This window comes from Aethalodelphis obliquidens, unplaced genomic scaffold, assembly GCF_003676395.1.
Source record: "Aethalodelphis obliquidens isolate GAN/ISIS:26980383/991018 unplaced genomic scaffold, ASM367639v1 scaffold69, whole genome shotgun sequence".
NCBI lineage: Eukaryota > Metazoa > Chordata > Mammalia > Artiodactyla > Delphinidae > Aethalodelphis > Aethalodelphis obliquidens.
The window spans coordinates 2944172-2971005 of record NW_020838013.1 but is presented as its reverse complement, the minus strand read 5'-3'; the positions used below and the strand labels follow the sequence as shown (position 1 = coordinate 2971005).

General features: G+C 49.8%; 1 protein-coding gene across 4 annotated transcripts; it reads right to left on the bottom strand.

Moving 5' to 3' along the window:
- Positions 1-456: 456 nt before the first annotated feature.
- POLA2 (DNA polymerase alpha 2, accessory subunit) lies at positions 457-26034 on the bottom strand. 4 transcript variants are annotated; one of them, XM_027090887.1, is made up of 18 exons: positions 25547-26034; positions 21956-22080; positions 21352-21443; positions 21079-21136; positions 17492-17598; positions 15090-15283; positions 14378-14466; positions 12971-13126; positions 11988-12050; positions 11261-11303; positions 7729-7853; positions 7109-7147; positions 6354-6427; positions 3268-3376; positions 2890-2996; positions 2003-2062; positions 1612-1738; positions 457-956 (listed from the first exon to the last, which is right to left on the bottom strand). In XM_027090887.1, exons 1-18 carry the CDS (start codon positions 25623-25625, stop codon positions 807-809), a joined length of 1797 nt encoding a protein of 598 aa, XP_026946688.1. In that variant the 5' UTR covers positions 25626-26034; the 3' UTR covers positions 457-806. The 4 variants fall into 4 exon arrangements, with proteins under 4 accessions (XP_026946688.1, XP_026946687.1, XP_026946689.1 ...); XM_027090886.1 differs by having other exon boundaries at positions 3268-3379; positions 25547-25990; XM_027090888.1 differs by lacking the exon at positions 25547-26034 and adding an exon at positions 25155-25400 and having other exon boundaries at positions 3268-3379.
- Between the last annotated feature and the right edge of the window lie 800 nt (positions 26035-26834).

Here is a 26834-nt window from a genome sequence, read left to right as displayed (position 1 = left end):
CAGGGCAGAAACCCGCTCCACGTTTAGCCAGCGACATCCTCTCCCCAGATGCCAGGACACACAGGTGCGGGGACGTGTTGGGGACCCTGGAAGGCCTGGCCTTCCAAGTGTTCTGGGCTAGAGGTGAGCCCCAGGCTGCTGGTGACTCGGCTGAGCCAGCGCCGGGGAATCCAGCTCTGGCGCAGCTCGGGGAGGCCGCCCCTCCCGATGGAGGGGTCAGGCTGGGACCACAGCAGGCCGGCGAGGACCGTGCTGGGCGGGCCGGGCCCGCAGCCAGCTGCTCGCTCCATGGCCCGAGCCCAGCACCTCCTCAGCGCAGAGGCTGCGGGGGCCTTGGGAGCAGCCTTAGGAGGATCGGGGCTGGGGCTGGGCGGAACCCAGTGGCAGACGCTGCACAGAGGTCCGGGGGCAACATTCTTTGTTCACTACCAGGAAAAAGACGGAGCGGAAAGAAGATTAAACTCAGAAGCCACAGAATTTACTTTCATATCTCCAAAAGTTGTTTCTATGTCTGACTCAGTAGGAAATCGCAAAGCCTTGACCTTCCCGAGCGCACCGCGTCCACAGTCAGTTCTCGCTGGGCTCCTAGTGTCCATGAAGAAACAACAGCTTCTTCCAGAGAAGCTCGACGCGGAGTAGGGGTCCAGCTGCCCAAGGTCTTCCCGCTGGGCCCCCTGCCCGCAGCCCTGTCCTCCCCAGCTGGCTGCCCCCTCTCCTTCCATGGGTGGGATCTTGGCAGATGTCTACTCCCGGGCTCTCAGTGTCTGGGAGGCCCGCACGACGGGGGGATGACAGAGGACCGAGACTCAGATCCTGACCACCTGGGCAGCAGTACATGGGCTCCGCCTGCCCTCGGCGCCCGCGGCCCGCCTCCTAAGGTAGAGTCGGCCGAAGGTGCCCCCCACCTGCCCTTTGGTGAGGCGCCCGGGATTCACACAGACGCAGCCAAGGATGTCCTGGGGGAAGGAAAGAAAGACTGTGGGTTTGGAAAGGCCAAAATCATCGGGACTGATGTGAAAAAGCTGGACTCATCTAGCAATTAGACCCTAAAGAGGACTTTATAAAATGGAAACGCAGGCCGACAGAACCATCTAAGTCAAATATGCTAATTTATTATTAGAAAACTCAGAACCTTTTGAGTCTCTGAAACAAAATAAAGAAGATGACTCGGCAGGGTGACAATAAGCTCCCAAACTTGGAGACAAACTTGATCTATTTGTTTCCCAACATGAAAAAAAGTTTACCTCTAGAGGTTGAACTGGCTCTGGTTTGGCAAGAGGGGCTTGATCAGGTGGATTCCCTGTGAGGGACCCGATCCCCGGGCAGGGCCTCAGGCAGCAGAGATGAGAATGACCGAGAGCTGCTTGGAGGTCATCTCAGAATTCAGGAGGGGGGCAGGCAAGCCCAGGGCACCTGAGGTGGCCTCAGGTGCGAACCATGGTTTGAGGGTCTTCCTACCTGTCTCCGGCGCCCCCAGGCTGGGCTGACGGAGTGCCGTGCCCTGGGGCGGGGAGGGCAGCGAGGGGGCGCTGCTCACTTACGCACTTTACTAACATTTGTTTTCTGAGACTGGTTCTGGCGTTTCTGGGAAATGGTGGAGTTCAAACCTACCTTCACAAAGTATCTCAGCTCTGAAGGGGCTATGAAGACATCGGGGGTGACGGGCAGCTGTGCATAGGCATAGAAATTCTCATAGTCAATGGCCATGTCCTCCTGGGGAGGGTAGAGCGGGTAGTAGCTGCAGAGACAGAGAGAGACAGTCAGCGGCAGCTGATTCAGGGACCCCCCTCCCCAGATGGATTTCCTCTATGTCACTGGTTTCCACGGTTTCACAGACCGTCTCTCCCTTTCCTCTGTGTTTAGGGGACAGGACGCAGGCTTGTCATCCCAGGGTGGAGTTCCCTGGTAGTGGCCTGGGAAAGGTGTCGAGGTCAAATCTGTCAGAGCTCCCTGAGCCCTAAGCGCTCCCTTCACGGTCAGCTACTCCGTCGGGCAGGCTCACCTCCGCTGCGTCAGGATGTGCTTGAGTATTCGGCTGAACCTGTCTGAAGTTCCGGAAGAACTAGGAGAGGAAGAAAAGCAAGAAACGGAAAGTGGAACCTTGTTTATCAGTGCCTGTTTCTCCTCGGGAAGGAGTTATTAAACTAGAGAGAAGCGACGCGGCCAAGGCGTGTGACAAGAAGGTACCTCTGGGGAAGTTTAAAGACCTGCCCGCAAATGCTCGGTCTGCTGAGCAGGACACTGGGTTGAGAAGGGAAAGAGCAGGAACCCCTTGCGATCAGGGGCCAGGCAGGCTATCACCAGCTCCGCATCGTGCCAGAGAACGTGGAGTCTGTGCCGGCGCGAGGCCAGCTGTAGCCGGCGTGACCCTTGCTCCTCCAACCGGAGCCAACAAACACACACCCATTCTCGCCTAGGACGCAAACTGCTCCACACTCCTTCCCATCATGGCGATGCGAGCAGTGAACCGCTGAGCCTCAGCTCAACACTTCTGGCTGTGTCTGATCCTCCGCAGGGCTACACACTGTTCTGGAAGGGGGAACACCCTGCGGGGTGAATTCACAGTCACCCTCTACAAGCAGGGACATCTTGTTTAGGTCACAAATGTGGCAAACAAAGAAAAGTAGATGAACTTCTATGACTAGAAGTTAAGTGCAAAGACAGAATGGATGTGGTCCTTCAGGGTCTCAAACACCACAGAAACAAGTGGTAACAGAAACACATGCATCCCACCGCTCCCCTTGGGTGCAGAGAAACTCAGTGGCCAAAGGCTTTGGCAGAAAGTGCTGCTCTAAGGGCTGCCCTCTCAACCCTGCCAAGCAACCCCTTGGCCAAGGACAGGACCAGGATCCAGAGGAACTGCCTGCGGGACCGAAAAACCCTTCTCACCTACTGATCTCCTCAGCCCCCATGTGGAGCAGCAGATCGGTGGATGTCAAGCCAAAGATCGTTCCATTTATGGAGAGCGTGCAGGGCTCGGACACAAACTGCACTCGCTAAAATGAGAAGGGGGGGGACAGACGTTTGCACACCAAAGCTAGAAACTTCTTCCCCATGAAAATGGGGCGTCTGCAAGGGCTGGGGGGACCAGTGAAAGGGGGACCAACCCAACGGACAGTAAGTCACACGCCTGCCTGTTACAAAGAGAAGCTTAAGACGCAGGCACGTGTGCCTCAAAGGCGTCCCCGCCCTCTGCTTCCGGGACGAGTTGGGTCGCCTTCGGCACGTTGGACTCTGGCTGCCTGGTCGAGGAGGGGACGCTGGTACCTTTTTGTCCTCCCGAGGCAGGTCGGAGCAGCTGAAGGGCGGCTGTGGGTACACGGGCTCGTGGTGCACGTCTCTCAATGATGGGACGAAGATGAGGTGTGAGCCGGAGCTACTTTGCCAAAAAAAGCATCAGAACAGGAAGGAAAATGAGTGCAGCTGAGTTAGCATAGCTGGGTGACAGACTTAAAGGGTCAGAGCTGGACACAAGAGCCTACTTCCAGGGAAGAAGTTCCGAACGGAGCTCTCCTATGAAGGCGGGGTGCCGTTCCCCGTGGGACACCAGGAACGAGAGACGACCTGTCCTAATTTACACACAACCACCTGGATGGGGCTCATGGCTCTCTCCCAGGACACGCTTTCTCCTGGCTCCGTATGACGTTCTACTCGAGGGAGGAAGAGGACTACTGTTTCGTAGAAAAAGGGGAGAAGAAACGGAGATCTAGGAAAGCAGGAAAGACGAGGATTTGACTGAAAATCCTCAGAGCCAGATCTGAAGCCAAAGTTCTGACTCTTCACACTGTGTGAACAGACGTGGCTTTTAGGCGTCACTAGCCTCCCTGGCTGGGGGCCTCTTCCCTCGGGAGGGACCCGGCAGGCTGAGCAGATCTGGGAGGGGAAGGCACGGCAGGTTCTGGTTCGCCAAGAGCCCGCCCCGCCCACCCCTCCCGCACAGGGAATCAACGCCCTTGGGTTTTCTTTCTCAGCAGCCTGTCTTACAAAGATGAAAGAAATACCTAACTGCAACAGTAAAAGCAGAGATGACAGACATTTCCTTTGATGGAGGCAGGAGAATCTCTAGGGTTACAAGATGTAAGTGAAGAAAAACCCCGTAACTCTAGAAGCCAACCTTTAACCTCTCCAGCCACGCAGAAGAAGAAAGGGGGAAAAGAACCTGTCCTTGGCGGGGTGGGGTCTATTGTAAAGAGGGAAAGTGTTACTTTGGGGCGAGTTTAACAGCCACCAATAGCTCTCACTTCTAGCGCCCTCTCTTGCTTAAGACGCAGTGGCTTCCCAGAGGCAGGTACAGGCACCTGTGCAGGTATAGGGACGTGGCTGCCTCTCACATGGGATAAAGGTGTTGGTGACGGTTGTCACACCTGTCACTTGTTTGCCAGGCCCGCTCAAAGCGCGAAGTGAGGCTTCTGCAGCGGAAATTCAGAATCTTGAGACCAAAGGCACTTTGCGAATTAGCTACAGTCCCTTTGACATTGACAGTTAAGTCCCTGTAAGTAGCCAAGTCTATGGATTTGGGTGCTGAAGTCTGGCAGACAGGCCGGGGGGTGACCCGAAGGGGACAGTCTGTGCTTCAGATCCCCGGGGCTCAGTCCGTAATGGACAGGAAGGCGGAGGCACGGCTGGCCGCCGTTAAGAGATGGACTCGCTCTGCTTCTGTGCAGGCTTTGGCAGAGCAACAGTTAAGGAGGAAGCGGGCCTCTGGCTCAGGGTTATAGGCTGGCTGCAGGGGGAGGGATCCGAGAGAAAATTCCAACTATGCTGAGCATTGCACAACTTCATACATCACGGTGGGGAAGGGCCTTGCAGCCGCTCCCTCCCTCAAGCTCCCCCTCCCTCAAGCCCCTCCCCCCCCTCTGCTGGGCTCTTGCGAGGGGAGGTGCTTCCTCACTGGCTCTGGTTTTCACTGATAAATCAGCTTAATGCTCTGCGTTTCTGACCTCTCAGAATAAAAATAAATTCCCCCCAAAGGAGGGCCATTTTTATACTGTTTTGGGAAGGGTGGGGCAGCCCCTCTCCCCGAGGCACACACTGGCCTCAGATGAAAGTGCCTGGTGGTGCTGGGAGCTCACCCCCAGGGCAACAATGCCTGGTTTGTTCTTTGTTTGTAGCACTGCTGTCAATACCATACGGGGTGAGGAACCCAAAACAGAACCCCATCTCAAATCGAAAAGCACCCAGCCTGCGCAAGGGCACCGCCCCGAAGTCCCTGCCTATCCCAGAGGGGATCTGAGGGCTGATAAAACAGGGACACCAGCCCTGCTCCCAGTGTTTCGGGATTTATCTCCTGAGGAGTGCTAGGGGCCTCCAGGTCTGACAAACTCATTCAGGGTCACAACAAACCTGGGAGGCAGAGGGAAGGCACCTATGTTATCTCACTTGGAGGGAGGGAGGGGCAGATCCAGCTGCAAGGCTGTCACCTGCACGATTCATGCCCCCTGACTCTGGGGCAGTTGGGGGTGTTCTTCCCCAGTCCGAGAGGCCTACGACACTGGCCCGTGCTGCTGGTACCAGAAGGTAGAGTTACAGCTAATCAAGCCTGAGATCAGGTCTCCCGGCCAAGGGGCAGAAGATTATACATCTTGTGTTAAAAACCACCTTTGTTACAGACTTACTTTTAAAAGCTTAGCCTCGGGAATGTTTGTTTTTGATGAGCTCAGCTACAGGGAGGCAGATCCCCAGAGGAGGAGATCCACCACCAAGGGCAATTTCTCTCAAACCCTGGCGCTGGAGGGAAGGGACAGGAAGCGGAGGTGTCAGCTTCCTGAAAAACTTTCTACTTCTAGCTTAGACCCTTCCTGGAATAGAGGCTTTTCTCTCAATTTAGAACTGCCCATTTCTCATCACTGCTATGACCTTTCCCAGTCTCGTCCCTAGGGTCCGGGGCAAGCATTCAAGATCCCCACCCTCGTGAGTTTCTACGATGGTTCATACAAGCCGGCGGCGCCCATGAAACGAGGGAAGCACTGACTCGGGGAAGGACTTGGGCTCACCCCAAACTCACTCACACAAGGGATTTTGTGGTGTAAGTCATCAAACACCACCCTGGGAAGATTCCCGTGGAATATGAGTTTATACAAAAGGGAGTGAGAGGAGGAAGGAAGGAAAGAGCGAGCAAGGGAAGAGCGCAAGTGTGTGTAGCCTTTTCAAGTGTGTTTATCTTTGTTTTACAAAGACGCCTCCTCACTCAGCATCTGTGCACTTGAAGTTCAAGGGTTCTATCTGATCTCTGTAGTTCAAAAGGTTATAAGGATGGGAACTACCACGACTTTTGAATAGTTTCAGTTTCTTAATGAGAAGCCCTGGAGAAACTTAGGAAGCGTAAGGTTCTGCCCAGTATTTTGAACTCTGACCTTCGTGTCCCTTCGATAATCGTTCGTAGACATTGCTTGAAAACTTCTTCAAATGGGCTTGTCAGTAGACAGCTCTGCAAGAAAAGAGGAGACAGGTTTACAGGGGAGACGTTTGGCATTTATTCACTTGTTGAGCGCTTGTCAGATGACCCTGGGGGCCAGCCCCTGAGCAAGGAGCTGAAGGAGTCACAGTGGCCTCTGTGCTCCAGGAGCTGAGTCTAGCTGGGGGCAGGAAGGAGGCGGCGGAGAATCAGTCCTCCTGAAAGTGAGCCGAGGGGACGACTAGGAAGAAGAGGGTTTTGGAATCTTTTCTGTGGCAGGTAAAACCTCCTGAGACAAAGGGAAGAAATGTCCTCAGAAGGGTCATTTGTGTTTTAAGTTCAAAGGATGGCAAGATGATGTGGGTCATGGAGCTGAGGGTAGCAGCCAGGAAGGTACTTTCACAGGCGCACCTCCGGGACCCGCGGGCACCTGCCTCAGCACCAAGGGTCGGTCGCACACCAGGAGGACCGGGACTCGGATATCTGGATCCCCTTCCCCCAGCTTCCAAACAGCTCTGTATTCTGGTGAAATGAAGCCCTCAAATTCAGTACCTTTATTAAAAATGCCCTGTGATAATGCTTTCCTGATCAGCCACACGGATTCATTTAGGTTGTTACAGATGCAGGGTAAACTCAAAGAGACGAAAGTTAACAGTGGGGGCTTGACTGAATGTGAGTATCCGGTATCTCCCCCTCCCAACCCCAGTCACTTACCTCTACCTGTTCATGCTTAGCATCCAGGAAAGGTCCAAACTGCAGATAAAGCCGCAGGGGAGAAACAAAGGTACCGAAAGAACAAATCAGAACCACACGTGTGTGTGAGTGCCCTCACATAGCCTCTCCTAGCAGTTGTCTGTCCAGGGTCCATCGTCCCTCCAAGGCCACCTGTACAGCCTGGGCCAGGCAGCAGCTGGGGCAGGGGCACCCAGCTAGTATCACAGGCAGAAGGACCTGACGCCTGGATGCTAGCTGTTTTGCCTCCTACAATACCGGGCTTTTTCCTTTCTCAACCCAGCAAGGGAAATCTACCTCCATGCAGTTGTATTGTGAGTTTTCAGAAGAGGTGAGCTCACAAACTGGAGTAAGAGACAGAGGTGGGGATGCTGTGAAGTCAAGGCGGGGCGGCAAAACAGCTCGGGCTTTTGGATTAATTCCACGCACACCTCACCTCGCCAAAGGTGTAGGCTGAGCACTAAAAAATATTTTTAAAAAGGAGGAGAGTCCCACACTCATCCTAAAAATTTAGAACCTCATCAGACCTTTTTCTAAGACCGACCCCCCAGTTCTCCCACTGGTGCCTCCCCGGGTGAAGCTGTCCCAGGAGGGCCTCCTACCAGGATGCAGACGTCGGGCTGGTCACGGTTGATGATGGTGATCAGGTCGAGCAGGGGGTCAAATGTGATGCTGTCAGATGTGGTGTATGGCCCACAGGCCACCAGGACCATGATTTGCTCAGAATCTAAGAAAGAAAAGATTGTTAAGATGCTGATGAGAGGACGCTGGGATGGTGGGAGAAAGGACAATTAGGGAAAGATGCCACGGGACTCAATTCACTGAGAGTCTCCTTACGTGTGCAACTCCAGGAATCCAGGAGGAGCAAGACCTCATCCTGCCCTCAAAGAACCCTCCATTGCTGGCAGAGACAGGAAAGTATGCAAACAACTAGAACTCGATAGACATTTACCAGCAGCGCACGAGTCATGGTAGGGAAGTGGGCATCTGGAGAGACTTGATCAAAGTACCATTTGCTTACATGGTTTTCCTCCCAACATTTACTTTGTGGGGTGGGGTGGGTTGGGGGTTTGGTAAAATACATATAACACAAAACTTACCATCTTAACCTTTGTTTTTGGCTGCGCTGAGAGGCTTGCGGGATCTTAGTTCCCCAGCCAGGGATTGAACCCATGCCCTTGACAGTGAAAGAGCGAATCCTAACCACTGGACTTCCAGGGGATTCCCTCTGATCTTAAGTAAACATTTCAGTGGTATTAAGTAAATTCATAATGGTGTGTAGTTATCACCACCACCCCTCTCCACAACTCTTTCTATCTCGTAAAACTGAAACTCTGTTCCCGTTCAACACCAACTCCTGCTCCCCCGGCCCCCACCCTCCCACTGTCTGTCTCTATGATTCTGACGACTCTAGGAACCTCGTCTGAGGGGAATCTTGTGGTATTTGCCTTTTTGCGACTTTGCTTACGCTTGTAAGTAGGGTGTGCCGGAAGCCAGGGCAAGGCAGGGGCCCGGATGGCCGAGATTTGAGTGCTCGGTGTGAGGGACCATCTGCTGGTGAGTGCAGCTGGAGAATCTGGTACCTCGAGGAGTCCACAATGACAGGCTGGGGTGCAAGGCTTGGGACGGGAGACTCTTGTGTGATGGGGTGCAGGGCCATTGCTTTGGGGCACCCTTTTCCTCACAGCGTCTGCTTTCCTTGTGGAGAATCAGCCTTGTCCTCCATAAGCGCCCCCCTCCACCAGGGGGGGCTGTAAATTAGGTGCACTGTCCTCCCCTAGCCAAGGAGCAGGTACGGGACCCAGCTTAAGCCATTCACACTCTCCTCTGGATTCTGGAATCTCAAGGTGAACTACCCAAGGACAGAAAAAGACTGGCGCTGACCCACCCCAGCAGAGATGCCTGGAAGAGACAGCGGGGGACTCCCTGCTACCTGGACACCTCGAGTTACTAAGCCCTAATCCGTGTTGTAAGCCTGTTCCAGCCACCTGTCCAGTCTGTGGGCTACCTGGATTTCCCCTAACAAATTCTCTTTTTATTAAGTTAGTCTGAACCTGGTCCCGTAGCTTACAACAACAAAACCCAAAGATCCCTGGCCTCTTTTTTTTCCTTTTTTAATTAATTTATTTTATTTTTGGCTACTTTGGGTCTTTGTCGGCCACGTTGCGGCGAGCGGGGGCTGCTCTTCGTGGCGGTGTGCGGGCTTCTCATTGCGGTGGCTTCTCTTGTTGCAGAGCACAGGCTCTAGGTGCACAGGCTTCAGTAGTTGTGGCGCACGGGCTCCAGAGTGCAGGCTCAGTAGTTGTGGCGCATGGCCTTAGTTGCTCCACAGCATGTGGGATCTTCCTGGACCAGGGCTCGAACCCGTGTCCCCTTCATCGGCAGGTGGATTCTTAAACAATGCGCCACCAGGGAAGTCCCCCTGACCTCTTAACAGGCAGTTTCATTAGTTTCCTATGGCTGCTGTAACAAATTACCACAAGCTTCGCGGCTTGAAACAATACACATTTATCATCTTACAGTCCTAGAGGTCAGAAGTCCTAAAATCAAGGGGTGGGCAGGGCTGCATTCCTTCTGGAGGCTCTGAGGGGAATCTGTTTTCTTGCACTCTCCAGTTTCCAGAGGCTGCCTGCAGTCCGTGGCTCATGGCCCCTCCCCCACCTTCGAAGCCAGCGGCCTAACATTTCTAATCTTTGTGACTCTCACCCTCCTGCCCTCCCTTATCAGGACCCCTGTGATTACACTGAGCTCACCTAGACAATCCCCATCTCGAGAGCCTTAACTCAGTCACACCTGCAAAGTCCCCTTTGCCATATAAAGTAATACGTTCAGGAACATATTCCAGGAATGAGGACCATTATTCACCTACCAGAGTGGCAACAACTCAACTGAGACAGACAATTCAAGGGGAAGCGTAACACTCGCCACACCCAGCAGTGCCGTGCTGCTGTGGGGGACAAAGCTAATGGTTCTGAGGAGCCTACAGGAGACGTCAATCCCAGGTAAACGGTGAGTGCCAGGAGGGCCAGGCTCACGTCCTATTCTGTGTGTCCACACCCAGGGTGCTGTGAGCCCAGACGCTGCTCACAAACTGTCTGTTAACAACCTACTCAACTGCTTCCAAAGGCTTCCCTGGCACAGCTCAGGCTCTGGGCATTTCAGCCCTGTCTGTTTTCTTCGTTACCTGAAGTCGATCCAGTACCAGCACTCTTGCTTCCATAAACACTTATTTTCTGAGCGAATGTGCAATGTCATAAACTCCTAGATTTCGTTCCTGATTCCAGGCTGCCACTAAGAATGACCTCACACGATATTAACGTGGAGGGGGTGTTGACAATGTGCTAGTGTCAGCCATCTCCCTGCTAATCCTCAGCAGTCTTCTGCTTTGCTTACAAAAATGCTTGGAATTGTTCTGAAGCAAAGTTTATTAAAATGTTCGTCTTTTCCCATCTAGGTTAGTGACCAAATAACTCTAGGCTTTCTGAGAAATTTGCCTAATTTTTAAATACATTTTTTATTTTGGAATAACTTTAGAATTGTAGAAAAGTTCCAAACATAGTCCAGAGTTCCCATATGTACACCTTTCACCCAGCATCCGCTAATGTTAATGCTAGCATCTTATATAACTATGGTACATTTGTTGAAACTAAGGAATTAATGCTGGTATATTACTGCTAACTCCTGACTTTATTTAAATGTCACTAGTTTTCCCATTAATGTCCCCTTTCTCTTCCAGGATCTAGTCCAGGGTATCACATGGCATTTACAGAAATTCTTTTAAAAATGGCTGCTCTTTAAAAAAATTTTTTAAATTTAAATAAATAAATAAATAGCTGTTCTTTTCCCTTTTCAAAGCTACCTTCAAATACCTGTTAAACATTAGTCTTTAAACGACAGTCCTTGTGGAGTCAGAGCACAGGCGATAACGCTGACAAAGCCATGTAGGCCCAGACCCCTGGCCTTCCACAAAGGGCCAGTGAACCCACCAATCCACAGTCGCCCTTGGAGCTCCGGCATGGTGCTCTCAAACAGCTCGTGTAGCTTCCCTGGGGCCTGAGGAACTGCGCTCCTGTACCCTTGTCCACCACCCTCCACCCGCATTGTTAGCAAAATAATGTTTGAAGCAAAGTTTACCTCCATCCTCTTCAGTGGGCTGATGGAACGGAAGTGGCACGCCCTTCAAACAGGAGAGAAGCTACGGTGAGGTTTTGCCCCCGGCACTGTCTTTGGTCAGGAATGCGGTGAGCACTGAATGGTGGTGTGTTTGTGGGTGTCTTGCCCCTTGGAGCTAAAAGCCTACAGAGTTGATGGTCCTGCCATTTTTCTTTACTGAGTGGCAAAGAAACCTGGGTAGCACAAGGTTACGGCTAAACTCATAAAACACCCAGCAAAAAGCAGGAGCAAAGCAGGTGCCTGTAGGATCAAGGTCCTGCTGGGCGAGGATGGGTCCTGCTACTTCTCCTCGCATCCTCTGGAAATCTGTGGAGGATTGTTGCTAGAGCAGGGACTGCTAAGCTACGGGCTATGGGGCAAATCTGGCTACCGCCTGTTTTTGTAAGTAAACTTTTACTAGCACACAGCACACTCGTTGGTTTACGGGTTGCCTATGGCTGCCTTTGTGCTACGATGGCAGAGCTGACATTGTGACAGAGACCATACGGCCTGCAAGAGCCTGAAATATTTACTGTCTGGCCCTTTAGGGGAACAGTTTGCGAGGCCCTGACCTAGAGGTAAGTCCCACTCTATAGACAGAGAATTGAGAAGCAAATAACTGGGCCCTTACAAAGGACGGGCTCTAGGACAGACAGAACCGCATACACTGCCTGCAGCAAACCGGGGGGGAGTGGGGGGACACCGGTACCTCGTAGAGTCTGGTGGCAACAAGTTTTCTACCAGTGGTGTTGATTCCTTCCATAACCACAACCTGAAAGACAGGCAGCAGACAGGCTTGCATCACAGGGGAGATGAACGGGAGGTCTGGAATAAGTTATACTCTGATAGAGTTAAAAGTATTGTCCAGGACTTCCCTGGTGGTGCAGTGGTTAAGAATCCACCTGCCAATGCAAGGGACACGGGTTCGAGCCCTGGTCTGGGAGGATCCCACATGCCGCGGAGCAACTAAGCCCGTGCACCACAACTACTGAGCCTGTACTCTAGAGCCCGCAAGCCAAAACTACTGAGCCCGCACACCTCAACTACTGAGACTGCGTGCCGCAACTACTGAAGCCCGCATGCCTAGAGCCCGTGCTCTGCAGCAAGAGAAGCCCCCGCAATGAGAAGCCCGCGCACCACAAGGAAGAGTAGCCCCTGCTCGCCGCAACTAGAGAAAGCCCACACGCAGCAACGAAGACCCAACGTAGCCAGAAAAAAAAGAAGTATTGTCCAGCTACTCTCATTCTGTAATTGTAAACTTGGGGGTATTTTTCTAGAAAACAAACCAAGGGGGTTATGTTGGCGTAATAATAATTGTACTTTACATGGGTGACCTCATTTTACCTCTCCTGTGAGGTAGGAATTATCATCCCCATTTCACAGGCAAGGACACTCTGGTTTTGAGAGGTTAGTAATATCTCTGTAATCACCCGCCTTGTGGGGTGGAACTGGGGTTTGAACCTGGCAGCAGATCCCAGAGCTAAGGTCCGAGCATATGGGGGAAGGTTGAAATCCCTACACTGGTGTCCCCTCTTGGGCCTGAGCTCCAGCTACACCTCACGGCATCAGACGTCAAAAGCGAGGGGCAGCTGGCCAGCGACGAAACGCTCACTCCTGGAGCCACAGCCCTCTACACACACTACGCAGCAAACAAGCACGCCCGTGCCCAGTGGGAGACGCCCCTGATCTCACCTGTCCAGGAAACAGAGAATACTCTTTGAGCTCAGATAGATCCACTGGAATCTGAGCGCCTGAGGAATGCTCCCGATCTCCCTCAAGAATCACCGACTTGTGGTTCAGCTTCCCGTTGCTGTCACAGCCAATCTGGCCCAGCAGGGTGACGGGCTCCTGCCGAAGGTACACATAAGAATGACAGTCTTTGGGACAGGAGCTCAAAATCTGGTCAACGTAATGAAGAGGGACACAGACCTTTTCAAAACAACAACACACGTTTTTTTTTTGTCGGGGCATCATTTTGAGCCTGAGGTGACCACAAACATCATCACTGGCTCCTTGGGGTGGAAGGACCCTTAAAAGGCATCTAGTCTGCCCACCACCTAATGCTTGAGCCCCTCTAAGTGGCTGCCTGAGCCAGAGCATCTCTAGTTAAGGGGAACTTGCCCCCTTGCCACCCCCAGCAGCCCATGCACCGCACCCCCGGATAACCGTTAACAAAGGCTCTCATTTACTGAGCTCACTGAACAGCAGGCACCGTTCTAAAGGCTTACGTGTATTAACTCATTTAATCCTCACAACAACCGAAGGTGGATGCTATTACTGCATCCATATTACAGATGAGAAAAACCAGTAACAGAAAGGTTAGATAATTTAGTCAAGGTCAAACAGTGGGAGAAGCCTGGGTTTGAAGCCCAGAAGTTCGGCTCCAGGGCCATATCCTGAACCACACACCAGAGTGCCTCTTAACAGGAAGTTCTTCGTTAAACTGAGCTGAAATTTCCCTCTCTGTGGCTTCCTCTATCCTGTTCCCACTCCCGGGGGCAAACTGAGGAAGTCTAATCTTTCCCCACGAGATCGTACATCCCAGCCTCCCCTCCACTACTTCCTCCCAAATTCCCCCAAAACTTCCTTATATGACATGGTTTTGCCTATCTTCCCCAACTGGCCATTCTTCTCTGAATGCAAACACATGACAGAGGTACCATAAAGAATCTTTGAGAACACATCTCCCCTTAAAGTACGTTCTAGAGAGAAAGCACTGGTGCACGTGCCAGATTAAACTATGACATAAAGACACGATTGGCAACACTTGGTCCCTAATGACAGAGGCCAGAGAAGGGGAGAGACTGTGAGTCACCGTTTCTGGAGATCCTCACCTTGCTGCTGTCCTCATATCCTGATACTTGAATGCTTGAATCCCTCAATCTTTGTTTACATGCAAGACTCTAATACAAGTGCAAAGGAAATGATTTTCTCTGGTCACAAAACCAGAGAGCACTTATAACCCATTTTACCAAATTCATCCCAGATAGATGTTCTAACTAGAAGGTAGACGATCAGTGAAAAGGAATCAGGAGGCTGCTTTTTCATCGATTTAAAAAAACAATATCATTCAGGAAAGATTATTAGAATAACTCTTACTTGTGCTGTGACTAGAACAGGAGTAAAAGCCTCAATCTTGTAATGCTCCTTGAGCTCACTGCCAAGTTCTTCTATCTTACAGGTCAGAACTGAAATCCCAGAGGGCAGAAAGTGTGTTTAAGACATTTTACTTGCCAAGAAGAGAAAACATAGCACCTTGTAAAACATTAAAGTCAGTCATTTTACAGAAGCAGGAAGGGTGCCTAGGACACCGGCCAGTTCGTAACTTTCTGAAGGCCGAGCCAATTTCCCGATGTTGGGCTGCTGAGCCCGGCCTTCCATTTGGCCACAGGGGGTCACGCGGCACAATCCCAGAGTCAGTCTGGCTCCCACCCTAGCCTTCCTCTCACTCAGGTCGTCAGGGAGGTTTAGAGGAAGCCAAGCCCAACCTGGAAAGCCTTCCATTCTTCACAAGGAAGAAGCCATAAATGTCTTTGCTTCCTTTAACACTTTAATTGGCTTTCTTTACACAGTTCAAGTGGTTGTTACTGGGAAATGGTTATGTGCTTTCTCTTTAGCAAAGTGACGTGATTTGGGAGAAATACTGAGAGTTATCAGCTCATATCCTTTTACTAATAGGGGCACCCGGAGGACATCTATCAAAGGCAACCTTGAAACTTGTTCTACCAGCCTAGCTGAAGCTTTGTTACTGACTCGAGACCCTTCCCGGTGGTTTTATATCCTCCAGAATTTCAAAGAGAAAAACAATTACCTTCTCGAATGTCTGGGAGCTTCTGAAACATGGATTTGTAGCTCCCGGTTAGTGGCTCTGGATACCCCAAGACCTTCACGCTGATGTTACTGGCTCCTTCTCTCCCGGACCAAGACATCACCTGTGCTGAGCCAAAGGAGGTAACCACTTCTCCTCGGTTACTTCTCGAGCTGTATTTCTGAGAGGGAGTAGCACTAATTGGAAGCAAAAGACATTAGTGTTAGTGTGTTCATACCTAAAAGGAGAGAGGAATGGGATGAGGCTGCCTCTTGAAAATGGAGATTTGGAGGAGCGCCAGGCTGGCCTCACAGTTTATAAACCTAACCAGCTTAATGGGGTTGCACATTCTGGGCCTTCAAGGAATTCAGGAACGAGGGCGTTGAGGAACACCAAACGTGTTCAGAGGAGTTTAGATGCAAGGACACATTTTAAAAGGTCTTCTCCTGGCTTAAAACTAAACAAAGTAAAACAAAACCCAAACTCTGAATTGACGAAAAAGCAAGTTCCGAGTACTATTTTCTTCTTATGAATTTTCAGCGCTTGTTAGAACATCATCAGAGCCTGGAACTGTGGATAAGCCAAAAGTTGCCGTGCATACACCTAAGACCTCACGACACAGTTCAAGGTAGAAACAGCAATGAAGTTAAATGAAATGAATCAGCTTTCCCCAGTGTCTCTGCAGGTGGACGCATAACAAGTTCTGTCAGCTGGTGAACAAACACTCCCATTCTCCGAGTCTCAACGGACAAGTTCTCGTATTTCCACTCACTGACTGATAAATTCCACCTCCAAGGACACACGGGTATTGCTGATCTGCTTAGAGGACAGCGAGGTCTTCTAACCCTTTGGTCATGAACACGGCGTAGAGAGAGGTCCAATTAAAACAGGCTTCATTTAATGTTCCGAAACTCTGCAGGAACAAGTTCTATGGGGGCACCGTTGCAATGGGTGCTACCAGTTCCTCCTTCCCAGGGAGGCTACAGAAAGCGAGCTTCATGAATTACCTCTATCTCCAATGCTGCCTCTACCTGAATAATTTAGAAGTTACTTTCATAAATTACAAAGCCAGTTTCTAATGTCAGTTTGCATTAAAAAATGGCGTGCATTAAAAAATGACTAGGCAGCACATCGCCGACTGCTCCGAGCTCCTCCCTGTGAAGCTCCATGGGGTGGGCGTTACAGCCGGCCCTTTAATGCAGGGAGTCGCTCACAGGGCGTCAGCCGTAGACAGATCTACGAGTTGCAAAGCCTTGCTTGTTGAGAGGATAGAACTGCTGTCATGGTGCCAGCACCTATGAGAACCATCTCTGTACACCACACCAACCATCTCTGTGCATCCAAAGATGCCCTTCTAAGTCTGGAAAGCTCACTTCGGAAGCCCGTTTGAGAACTCCCGAAAGTAGGAGTGGACCACACTAAAGTCAAATCGTCCCTCAGAATCCAACCACCGTTCAGCTTGAATGACGGCTATCACCTCCTTTCTTTTCTTTTTTTAATATTTTTTGGCCATGACGCGTGGCTTGCGGGATCTTAGTTCCCCGACCAGGGATTGAACCCAGGACCACGGCAGTGAAAGCACCGAGTCCTAACCACTGGACCGCCAGGGAATTCCCTATCATCTCCTTTCTAATGTGACAGGGCTAGAAAGTCTTAAGCTCTGCTCCGTCTAGAAGAAGTGACTCCTAGCAGCCAAGTGTTTCCCTAACTGGTTAACATTACTGTTCCTTTGCCTCATCCTGATGTGGCAGCGCCTTTCTCCTCCTCAGTAGCGCTCTCATCTATGGAATTCTCTCACATAAGACATGTCATTTATGGATTTCCAAAAGTCACATGTGATCTTTGTGGATTTATGTGCAGAGGTGGCAGCAGGGATAAAATACCAATTAAGCTGGTGTAGATTCACAGTGACAAGAAAACTCTCAGAAACTAATTGTAACCCGAGTGAGGGACAAAGAACAGGTTACGCAACATTATGAACAAAGATACGTGCTTTTCTTTTTTAAAAATAAATACTTCAGATTAAAAAAAAAACCCAACAACACACGAACTAACAGAAGCAGGTGGAAACCTATTTGCCTCTACTGGCAAGACTCAAAGGCCTCCCAACTTCTGAATAGACAGGTTGTTTTCAGTAGAAGATATCAGTTCCTGATCTAGGAAATGAGCCACAGAAAAGCAGGTAGAAAGTGAGTTCCCTTAATTACCGTAAGAAACAGTAATTTTCCACACAGGACAAGAGAGCAGGGAGGGCAGAGAGCCATAGGCTTTCCAGCCAGCTCACTGCAGAGGTAACAGTCCACTCATATTCATTAAGCCATGCTGTAGTGTCAGCCGCCACTAGAAACCAGAGAAAGGGAAGGGCAGGCCTGCTGTTGGGCAGCTGAATTAATTATGAGCCATACCTTAGAGAGAAACTTGATGGTGACAGGAGCTGATGGGGGCTTCGAGTAGACACACTCCTTTTTGTGAGGGGGGTTTCCGGAGTGGTGATAGCTCGCTTCTGAGAACCCTAGAAACAAAAGAGGAAAAGAGCCCAGTCACTCTAGATCCAGGCTGCTAATTAAGTGTACAGTTCCTTAGGAAGAAAGGGAGAACGGTGCCCGAATGAAGGGCACAGATAGGATAGGGTTGGTTTTCTTCTTAAGGCCCCATTTTCCAAGTATAATCTCAGAGAGAAATCCTCGTCAACTGTAACCCAGTATTCATCAGTATCATGTCTCCACTTGGGAGGCAATTATGAAACAAATGCCAACATTCCCCAAAAAGGATTGCCAAGCAGGCGATCTGTCCTCTCAAATCACTCGCGTGTTCACTTTCCTTCCCCACCTCTCTTTGCTTTACAACAGCTGTGAGTTTTGCTATGCATACGGTTCTGACCTGCGTGGACACATTTTCCTGACAAGGGATGGGACCATGTTACTATTTATTTTGGCAAAGTCTACCACGCATTTTCAAAATTAAAGAAGGGAGTGACTCCAGGCAGATAACGAGTGAGCTCATACTTGGAGAGGACTTAGCAAATGCCTCACTGATGGTCACTTCTGTTTTCTGGGTTTTGCTCATCAAGAATCCAGAGATACCCAGAGCAGAGGGTGAAACCCCCAAATCCCGAGATCCATTGTTCCCCAGAGTCTGGGACGACCAACTGTGGCTGAGGAATGACAAAATCCTTGCCTGGACGGCAACCAGGCGGCCAGCTAGTCTGCAGACATTCCCCTATCCTTGGGCTCCTCCTGGCTGCAGGTTTAAGTTATGCCACCAAAGCTGCCTACAGGGGTGACGACGAACAGATGGGAGAGAAAGGATTCAAAACCACCATTAAGGAGCTGGAATGGAAACTAGATTTTAAAAAGACCCTTATGCTACCACCCTTATACAAGAGCCATTTAAAAATATTCCTTCCTAGGGCTTCCCAGGTGGCGCAGTGGTTGAGAGTCCGCCTGCTGATGCAGGGGACACGGGTTTGTGCCCTGGTCTGGGAGGATCCCACATGCCGCGGAGCGGCTGGGCCCGTGAGCCATGGCCGCTGGGCCTGCACGTCCGGAGCCTGTGCTCCTCAACGGGAGAGGCTGCAACAGTGAGAGGCGTGCCGCAAAAAAAAAAAAAATAAATAATAAAAATATTCCTTCCTAGTATTTCAATATTTTTCCAATTAAAAAAATCCTAATAGTTGTAATATTATTTTGAATATGAACCTTCACTTAAGTAATACATACACTGAATTTTTTGCTCTATATTAATTATGAGCATTTTCCCACATTGTCACAATCTTCATCCTTTTTAGTAGCTGTGTTGATTGAACTGATATACAATAATTTACTTAACTACTTCTCTATTTCTGGGTGCATTTGTAATTTCTGGTGACTATAAATAATGCTGAGATGCCCATTTTCACACACACAGCTTTTCCTAGAATTTGGATTTGTCTTTTTGTTTTGTTTTTTTTTTGCGGTACGCGGGCCTCTCACTGTTGTGGCCTCTCCCGTTGCGGAGCACAGGCTCCGTACGCGCAGGCTCAACAGCCATGGTTCACGGGCCCAGCTGCTCCGCGGCATGTGGGATCTTCCCGGACCGGGGCACGAACCCGTGTCCCCTGCATCGGCACGCGGACTCTCAACCACTGCGCCACCAGGGAAGCCCTGGATTATTTTTTTAGGGGAGACTCTTACTAGGGACGATTATTGGGCCATAGGATGGTAAAGATTTTATAGTTTTGATATATTTTCTCAAACTATTTCCCCCAAAGACCCTTCAATATACAGTGGGCTACAGAACTCTAGGTCTCCCAGGACATGGACAGAGGATGGGACTCTGGGAGAGAGCAGAGCCTCGTGGCTCTCATCCTCAGACCTTGCGGTGAAACCTGATTGTGTCAGCAAACCAGCTCCAGCTACGCTCCTTGGGGGTGCGCTCCCTCTAACCAAGCTCAGGAGACTCACTAATACTACGTGCCAGTTCATTCACCTGTAATGAGAAATACCGAGGGACCACAGTCTCACATCCTGGGGTGAGCATATCCTCACACCACACAGGAACCCAAATTGTAGCCAAGGATGCCAGCTTATTCACTTATTAGAATCATAATGCCGACATCATGGGAACTTCAAATCCTCAGGCGAATGCATCTCTCCCTGGCAGGAAGGACATGTGGAGAGCCAAGATTTATGGTGAGCATGGGAGCAAAAGTGTAGCTGTCAATTGCACAAGCCAAATATTTAATGGTGACAAGCTAAGACCACTGACATATTCACCTCTGTAACAGGGGCACCGCTGCCCCTAAGATCTGACACGGGCACTGTTTGGGTGGGAAAGGCCAAGGCTTGGCTCTGACTCTGTCATCATGCTGCCACTGATGTCTGACAGTTTCTGTGTGGTGAGCACTGTTCTAAGCATTTTTCCTGTTTCTAGCCCAGCCCCATTCTGCCTCTCCTCTGAGCTTCAGACACATATTTCAAATTGTTTGCTCATTTCAACCCAACTCTCTCAGCTCTGATTCCAGGGTCACAAATTTTAATCCGTGACTGAGCCTCTTAGGTACTTTTGTAGCAGGAATGGGGTGTCCTTGATATGGTATTTCAGCCATCAGAAGGGTGTATACGTCAACAGTAAATTAAGTAAATTGGCATCTGACTTATGCATCAGTCTACTGAGAGCTGAATTACCATGAGTCAGTCCTGCAGAACACTGTGAACATTTTCGCTTTCTTGCTCTGGACAGGCGCACCTAAACTATTCACCTCCTTTCTTACAATGTAATTTACTTTGAAAGATTAAGGCTTACTCCCTGGTTAAGGATTTCCACAAACATATTTTCTATAAAGAGTAACTACTATTGATATTACTGAATACATTGCTTTGGGCTTGGCGCTTTACACATTCATTTAATTTTCAAGCCCTCTGAGATAGGAGATATTATCAGCGCTGGCTGCCAGCTTCTTGAGGGCAGAGCACACCCAAACCTGTTTCATTCACCAGTTCACCCAGTGCCTGGCATATAGTAGCTGCTCAATAAGTGAATGAATGGATCCTGATTTTAAAGGAAAGGAAAAGGCAGCTCAGAGAGATAAAAGCAACTCACTCAAGGTCACCGAGGTCTCTGACTCAGGCATGGAGGGCAATGCTTTTCCACTGCCCTACTCCACCTCTCACACTGGGGTCCAACACCCAAGTCGGATCATTCAGTTACAGTCCACTTGATACAAAATTAGGCAACCATTAAAAAAGAGTAATTATGGAGAAATTGCATTTATAAAAATTTTATGATATGATAACTGAAGAAAGCAGGACAACCATGTGTCCACGAGGACTGCCATCACGCATAAACATCTATGCATGTGATCGGAAAGGAAGATGCATAAGTGGAAGTAGAGCAGGAAACTGTATGAGTGGTGAATTTTCTCCCTTAGAACTTCAAACGCTGTGCTGATATTTTTAGACTAAAGAAAAAAATGCTATGTGTAGAATGCAATTTCCAAACACGGCACACGCACCTTAGAGGGTGTGGTGTAAGCATTCAAGAGGGTCTCCTCTTCCTCCTCCACTTCAATTCTAAGAACACTGGTTAAGAGAAACAATAAACTTCCACCCAAAATCTAAGGCAAGGGTTGATCAAAAAAGAAACCTGAGTATTAGTTACATTTGTTGCTTGTTTCTAAAATTATACATGCAACAGATAACAATAATGCAGTGACAACAATAACGATAGATAAATGATGAAATACAATATGTGGTTTGATGCAAAGGCCTTGATCAGAAAAGGATACAGCTCTTGTATGGAAACGATGTCTCTGGCTCCCGCGTGCCCACTGTCCTTGGAGGCACTGAGCCTGGCTTTGGACAATCTTTTGCTCAGAAACTGAGGAAGAAAAGATAATGAATATATTATTCCATAGTCAGGTAATAGAGGAGGCGTTCCCCACAGCCATGAGGTAATAATGGGCATTTGAAACATAATCAAAGATATAAAATTCCTCAAAGGAAGAATGCAGAAGATGCATGATAGACCAAAAATTAAAGACTTTACCTGTGACTGTTTCCCTTCAACACATAACAGTTCTAATATTAACACCAATTATTTGTTGAAGACAGTTTTAGGTGATTTACATCCATTCTTATTTCATTCAATAACCATAAAAAGTACAGAGCAAGAGAACCACTGAGAGGAGAGGAAACTGAGGCTCGGAGCCATTAGGTTAGTTGGTCCAAGCTCACACTGGGACTGAAATCCAGGCCCGACTCCAAAGCCCACACTCTTCTCAATACAGTGCACTGTCTCCCGACTGAGTAGACACGGAGAGTTACGTTATCAGTTTGCCTACAGTTTGTTCTTTTTTCTTCTCTTTTCTTTTTTTTTTAGTTTGTTCTTACCTCATGCTCAAAAGAGTTTAGGGTCTCTGAGGTGAGGCAGTCTTTACGTGTGCTGGTGCAGAAGGCTATAAGCTCGCCAGCCATTCCCTCCTCATTCTGTCCATACAGAACACACAGCTCTATCACTGCAGGGGGAAATTAGACACGTAAGAACTTAGTTCATTGCTTGCAGCTTTCATCTTGAAAAGTGAAAATAATCCTCTACTTAAATTCAATCAAAATTTATTCAGCACCTACTAGGGACAGGCACTGTTCGAGGCCCAAGGACACAGCAGTGAACAAAAAGAGACGCACCCTTGTCCTTAACGCAGCTCACTATGGAGGGGAAACAGAAAACAAATAAGTAGGGCTTCCCTGGTGGCTCAGTTGTTGGGAATCTGCCTGCCAATGCAGGGGACATGAGTTCGAGCCCTGGTCTGGGAAGATCCCACATGCCACGGAGCAACTAAGCCCGTGTAACACAACTACTGAGCCCGCGTGCCACAACTACTGAGCCTGCACTCTAGAGCCCGCGCGCCACAACTACTGAGCCCACATGCCAGAACTACTGAAGCCCGCGCGCCTAGAGCCCCTGCTCCTCAACAAGAGAAGCCACCACAATGAGAAGCCCGTGTACCGCAACTAGAGAAAGCCCGCGTTCAGCAACAAAGACCCAATGCAGCCAAAAATAAATAATTTTAAAAAAATGAAAAAATAAAACAAATAAGTAAAAGACATACGTTAGACAATTAAATGTGCTTTGTAGGAAAATAAAGCTTGGACAGGGGTGGGGGAGTGGGGGGAGGGGCTGGCAATTAAAAAAAAATTTTTTTCCCTGCGCCACCAGGGAAGCCCTGGGCTGGCAATTTTAAACCCAGTGATTAGGGAAGGCTTCATTGAGGAGGTGACTTTTTTTTTTTTTTTGCGGTACGCAGGCCTCTCATTGTTGGGGCCTCTCCCATAGCGGAGCACAGGCTCCGGACGCGCAGGCTCAGCGGCCATGGCTCACGGGCCCAGCTGCTCCGCAGCATGTGGGATCTTCCCGGACCAGGGCACGAACCCGTGTCCCCTGCATCGGCAGGCGGACTCTCAACCACTGCGCCACCAGGGGAGCCCGAGGAGGTGACATTTGAGTAAGGACTTGAAGGAAGTAAAGGAGCGAGTCAGACAGTGTTGAGGGGAAGAGCTTTCAGGCAAAGATCCTGAGGGAGAAGCAAGATCGGTAAGGCCTCTGGGGCTGGGATGCACTGAGGAAGGAGGCGACAGAAGATGAGTTGAAAGGGTGAAGGGGGTGCAGACCGTTGGCCACTGTAATTATTGAGCAAGCCAAGAAATCACCAGAGGGTTTGAACAGAGCAGTAACACGATCTGACTTCCACTCAACAGGGTCACCCTGGCTGCTGTGTTAAGCAGACTGAAGGGGACAAGGGCAGAATCAGGGGGACCAATTAAGAGAACCATGGCAAAGTCCAGGTGAGAGATGATGGTGGCTTGGATCAAGGTGGTGGCAGTGGACGAGGGGGAGAAGTGGTTGGACTCTAGGTGGGAAACGCTTTGAAGGTAAAGCCAGTGGCATTTGCTGACTGGATATGGGGTGTGAAGAGAGAAAGGCGACGAGGATGATGCTGTGGGTTTAGCCTGAGCACCTGGAAGGGGGCAGTTAACTGAGCTGGGGAGGCAGCAGGAGGAACTATGAGGAGAGGAAGCAGGAGCTTAGTTTTAGACACGTGGAGTTTACACGCCAATGAGACATCCAGCTGGAGACATCTAGGAGGCAGACCAGCCCGCAGATCAGGCAAAAGGTCTGGGCTGAGATATAATTTGGAAGTCATCAGCAAACACATGAATGTAAACCCAGGAGACCAGGTGAGATCACCAAGAAGCCGAGCGCATCTCGGGGCTCAGGGTGCGGGTGAATCCGCAAAGGCTGAGAGGAGGTGACGCGCATGGTAGAGAACACCTGGGAGGAGCATCCAAGCAGCTATGAGAAAAAACGTGTTTTAAAGGAGAGGACACGATAAATGGCATCAAATGCTGCTATTCATTCAAACGAAGACTGAAAATGCATCCCTGGCTTTAGGTGAAGGTCGTCGGTGACCTTGAGAGGAGCAATTTCAGTGAAGTGGTGGGGATGAAAAAGCTGACTGAAGTGGGCTTAAAGAGGAAAAATTTGAAGAACAGGTAATCCTGAGGAGGAGGTTTGTTGTAATTGGGAGAAGATAACTGGAGTGGGAAGGCGGGACAATGGAGTATTTAAACGGAGGGAGTCTAAGAGTCACATTCCTAGGCTATTAGGAAAAAAAACCTTATAGAGAGAAAAACGGAAAATAAGGGGAGAATAATTAGAGTGATGTCCTTGAGGAGGAGAAGGAATGGGATTTAGGACTCAAGTGGAGCATGTGGCTTTTGCCAGGAATATGGAGAATTTATTTACTGTAATGGGAGGAGGCAAGGAATATGGCACAGACACAGGTCAGTGGGAAGAAGTAATGGGGGTAGCTTAAAGAAGTTTTCTAATTCCTTCTATTCTTCTCAGCAAAACAGGAAGTAAGTTCGTCGGCTGAGAGTGAGAGTGGGACAGAAGGTCGTTAAAGGCGCGGCAGGTGACGAATAATCATAGGAGACTCAGGGTGAACAGACCAGGGAAATATGGTATGACTGTCAGGCAATATTAAAGTCCCAGCGAGGTTAGCAATTATGAATTCCAAGTCTAGAATTCCAACAGCACTGCCAATGTAGTCCTACATGAGATGGAAGCCTTTATAAATTCTCTTGTTTCGATTTCAGGCTCACCAAATAAATTTCTGACTATGATTGGCTTTCTCATTCAAGTCTCCTGTTAGGAAGAGAATGCCCTGGAGATAAAAACTTGGAGTATTCTGGTCTCTCATAAATTACCACGTTTGCATCCTGGTTTTATATATTAAAAAAGAAGTTCAATATGCTGATGAATGATTAAGGCAGGTGCACAATCACCCTGCTTCTAAAACTGAGACTGTCCACACCTCCAAAGACTTTGCTTCCAACAACTCCTTACACTGCCCCAGACCCTGACCGATACGGTGGACCAATACAATGCAGCACCGGACTCGGGCACAGGAGACCTGGTTCACAGACCAGCTCAGGCAATTAACTCTCCTTATTTGTTTCTCCATCTGTAAACAGCTGACAAGCTCCTTAAAGTTCCTTCCAAAGCTAAAATTCAATTTTAGGAACCCACCTCAAGGGACTCATATTTGCACAGAGCACCAACAGTTTTGATGAGAAGTGATGCTTCAGCAGAAGTTTAGGTGTAGGCTGGAAAGGGAGGAGCCAGGAATAAAAAGCTACTTTTCAAAACCCCAACATCTCTTGCTTTGTTATTGAGCTTTAAGCATTTTCCAAACTCGGTGAGACTGCGCCGATTTAAAATCCCTCTTCATATTCTTATTTTTGATTTGGGAATCCACGCAGTACCCTGTGAGCGTTTCACAGTCCTCACATCCCAAACCTCAATACTCAGTTTAACTCATCTCACAAACACGGAGAAGCCCCATCTAAGGGAGGTGAACCTCGGAACCGAGCGGGAGCGTGAACCTGGGCTGGGGTCCAGGGAGGGGGCAAGGGACTCACACTTCTCAACCACAGCCTCCTCGCATTCTAGGCCGAAGATCTCCAACTCCTCCACCAAGAGCTGGGCGGACACGGCCATGATGACCCAGGAGGAGGGCCGGCGCCGGGCCCACCCAGCTCCGACCTGACGCCAAGAAACCCACAGGCGTGGAGATCGATGAGCAGGACGAGGTCCCTCTGATCCTTTCACCCTCCGAGGGACCGAGACGGAGAGTGACCAAATGGCCCAAGACCTCAGGCCGTCGGAAGGCCCCAGCCGTCAGTCACGGAGAAACACGTTTTCTTTTTCTTGAAGCCCCCAAACACCTGAAGGAAGAGAGCAGAAATCTTGAGAAGTCGTTCTCCTGCGGAGAACGTCCAGCTTCCTAAAAGCCACCACTGAACATCTCAAGACGGGATTAGAGCTGAGCAGCCCGGAAAAACCCGCCAAATGCTTTGTATGCCGCCCGCATGCGCGAGACCCGGGTTCAACCCCACCCCTTCCCCTCTGCTTCCTGTTCCCAGTTCCCGGACTATACGCGCGCACGCGCATCCGAGGGCGCGTGCGCACAAACGCCTGCGCGCCCGCTCGCGCGCCCGCGCCTGGCGGTCGGCCCGCCCTACGGCGGCTGCGCAGTTATCCCCAGCCGGGCGCGAAAGCAAGGCCTGGGCGCACAAAAACCCGGACTCCCGGAACCGAAACCGCGGTTCTGCACCAGCCGCCGATGCCTTGACTTCCGGGCTTCGCGAAGCTCCGTGAAGTATGTTCGTCACCCTTTCGTTCCGTGCCTTGGTGCGCAGGCGCTGTCGTGTATATGCCCTTAAATGTCCCATTTTGTGCCCAACGCGGGAGAGGACGGGCTTGTCGTCCCTCTGTGTCTCCTACTTCATGTCTGCACTCCGTGTGACTTCGTTAGGGAATCTGGTTGCCATGGTTATCGTCATGGTTACCACCGTGGTCTCAGCCACAGCTATAGGTCAGTTTTCTGGATCTGGAGCATTTCAGTGGAAAAGAGGTGGAAACGTGACAGAAATGATTTGGTTTTGGACATATCAAGTTTGGGTGCCTTTGGAATTTCTAGGTAGAGGTTCCCATTAGGCGACTGGAAGCTTGGGAGTGAAGATGGGTCCCTAAGGGGGAGAGAGTTCAGAGGTAAAATGAGAAGAGGGTCTTCCCCCGAAATATCTCCTAATTCTTTGACCCAAAATCTCCACTGCCTCAGCTTAGATAAAATAACCTTAGGCATCATACTTGACTAATGGGATGGTAGATGGGTAGAGTCTCTAGAATACTTTGGCGGTGTATGTC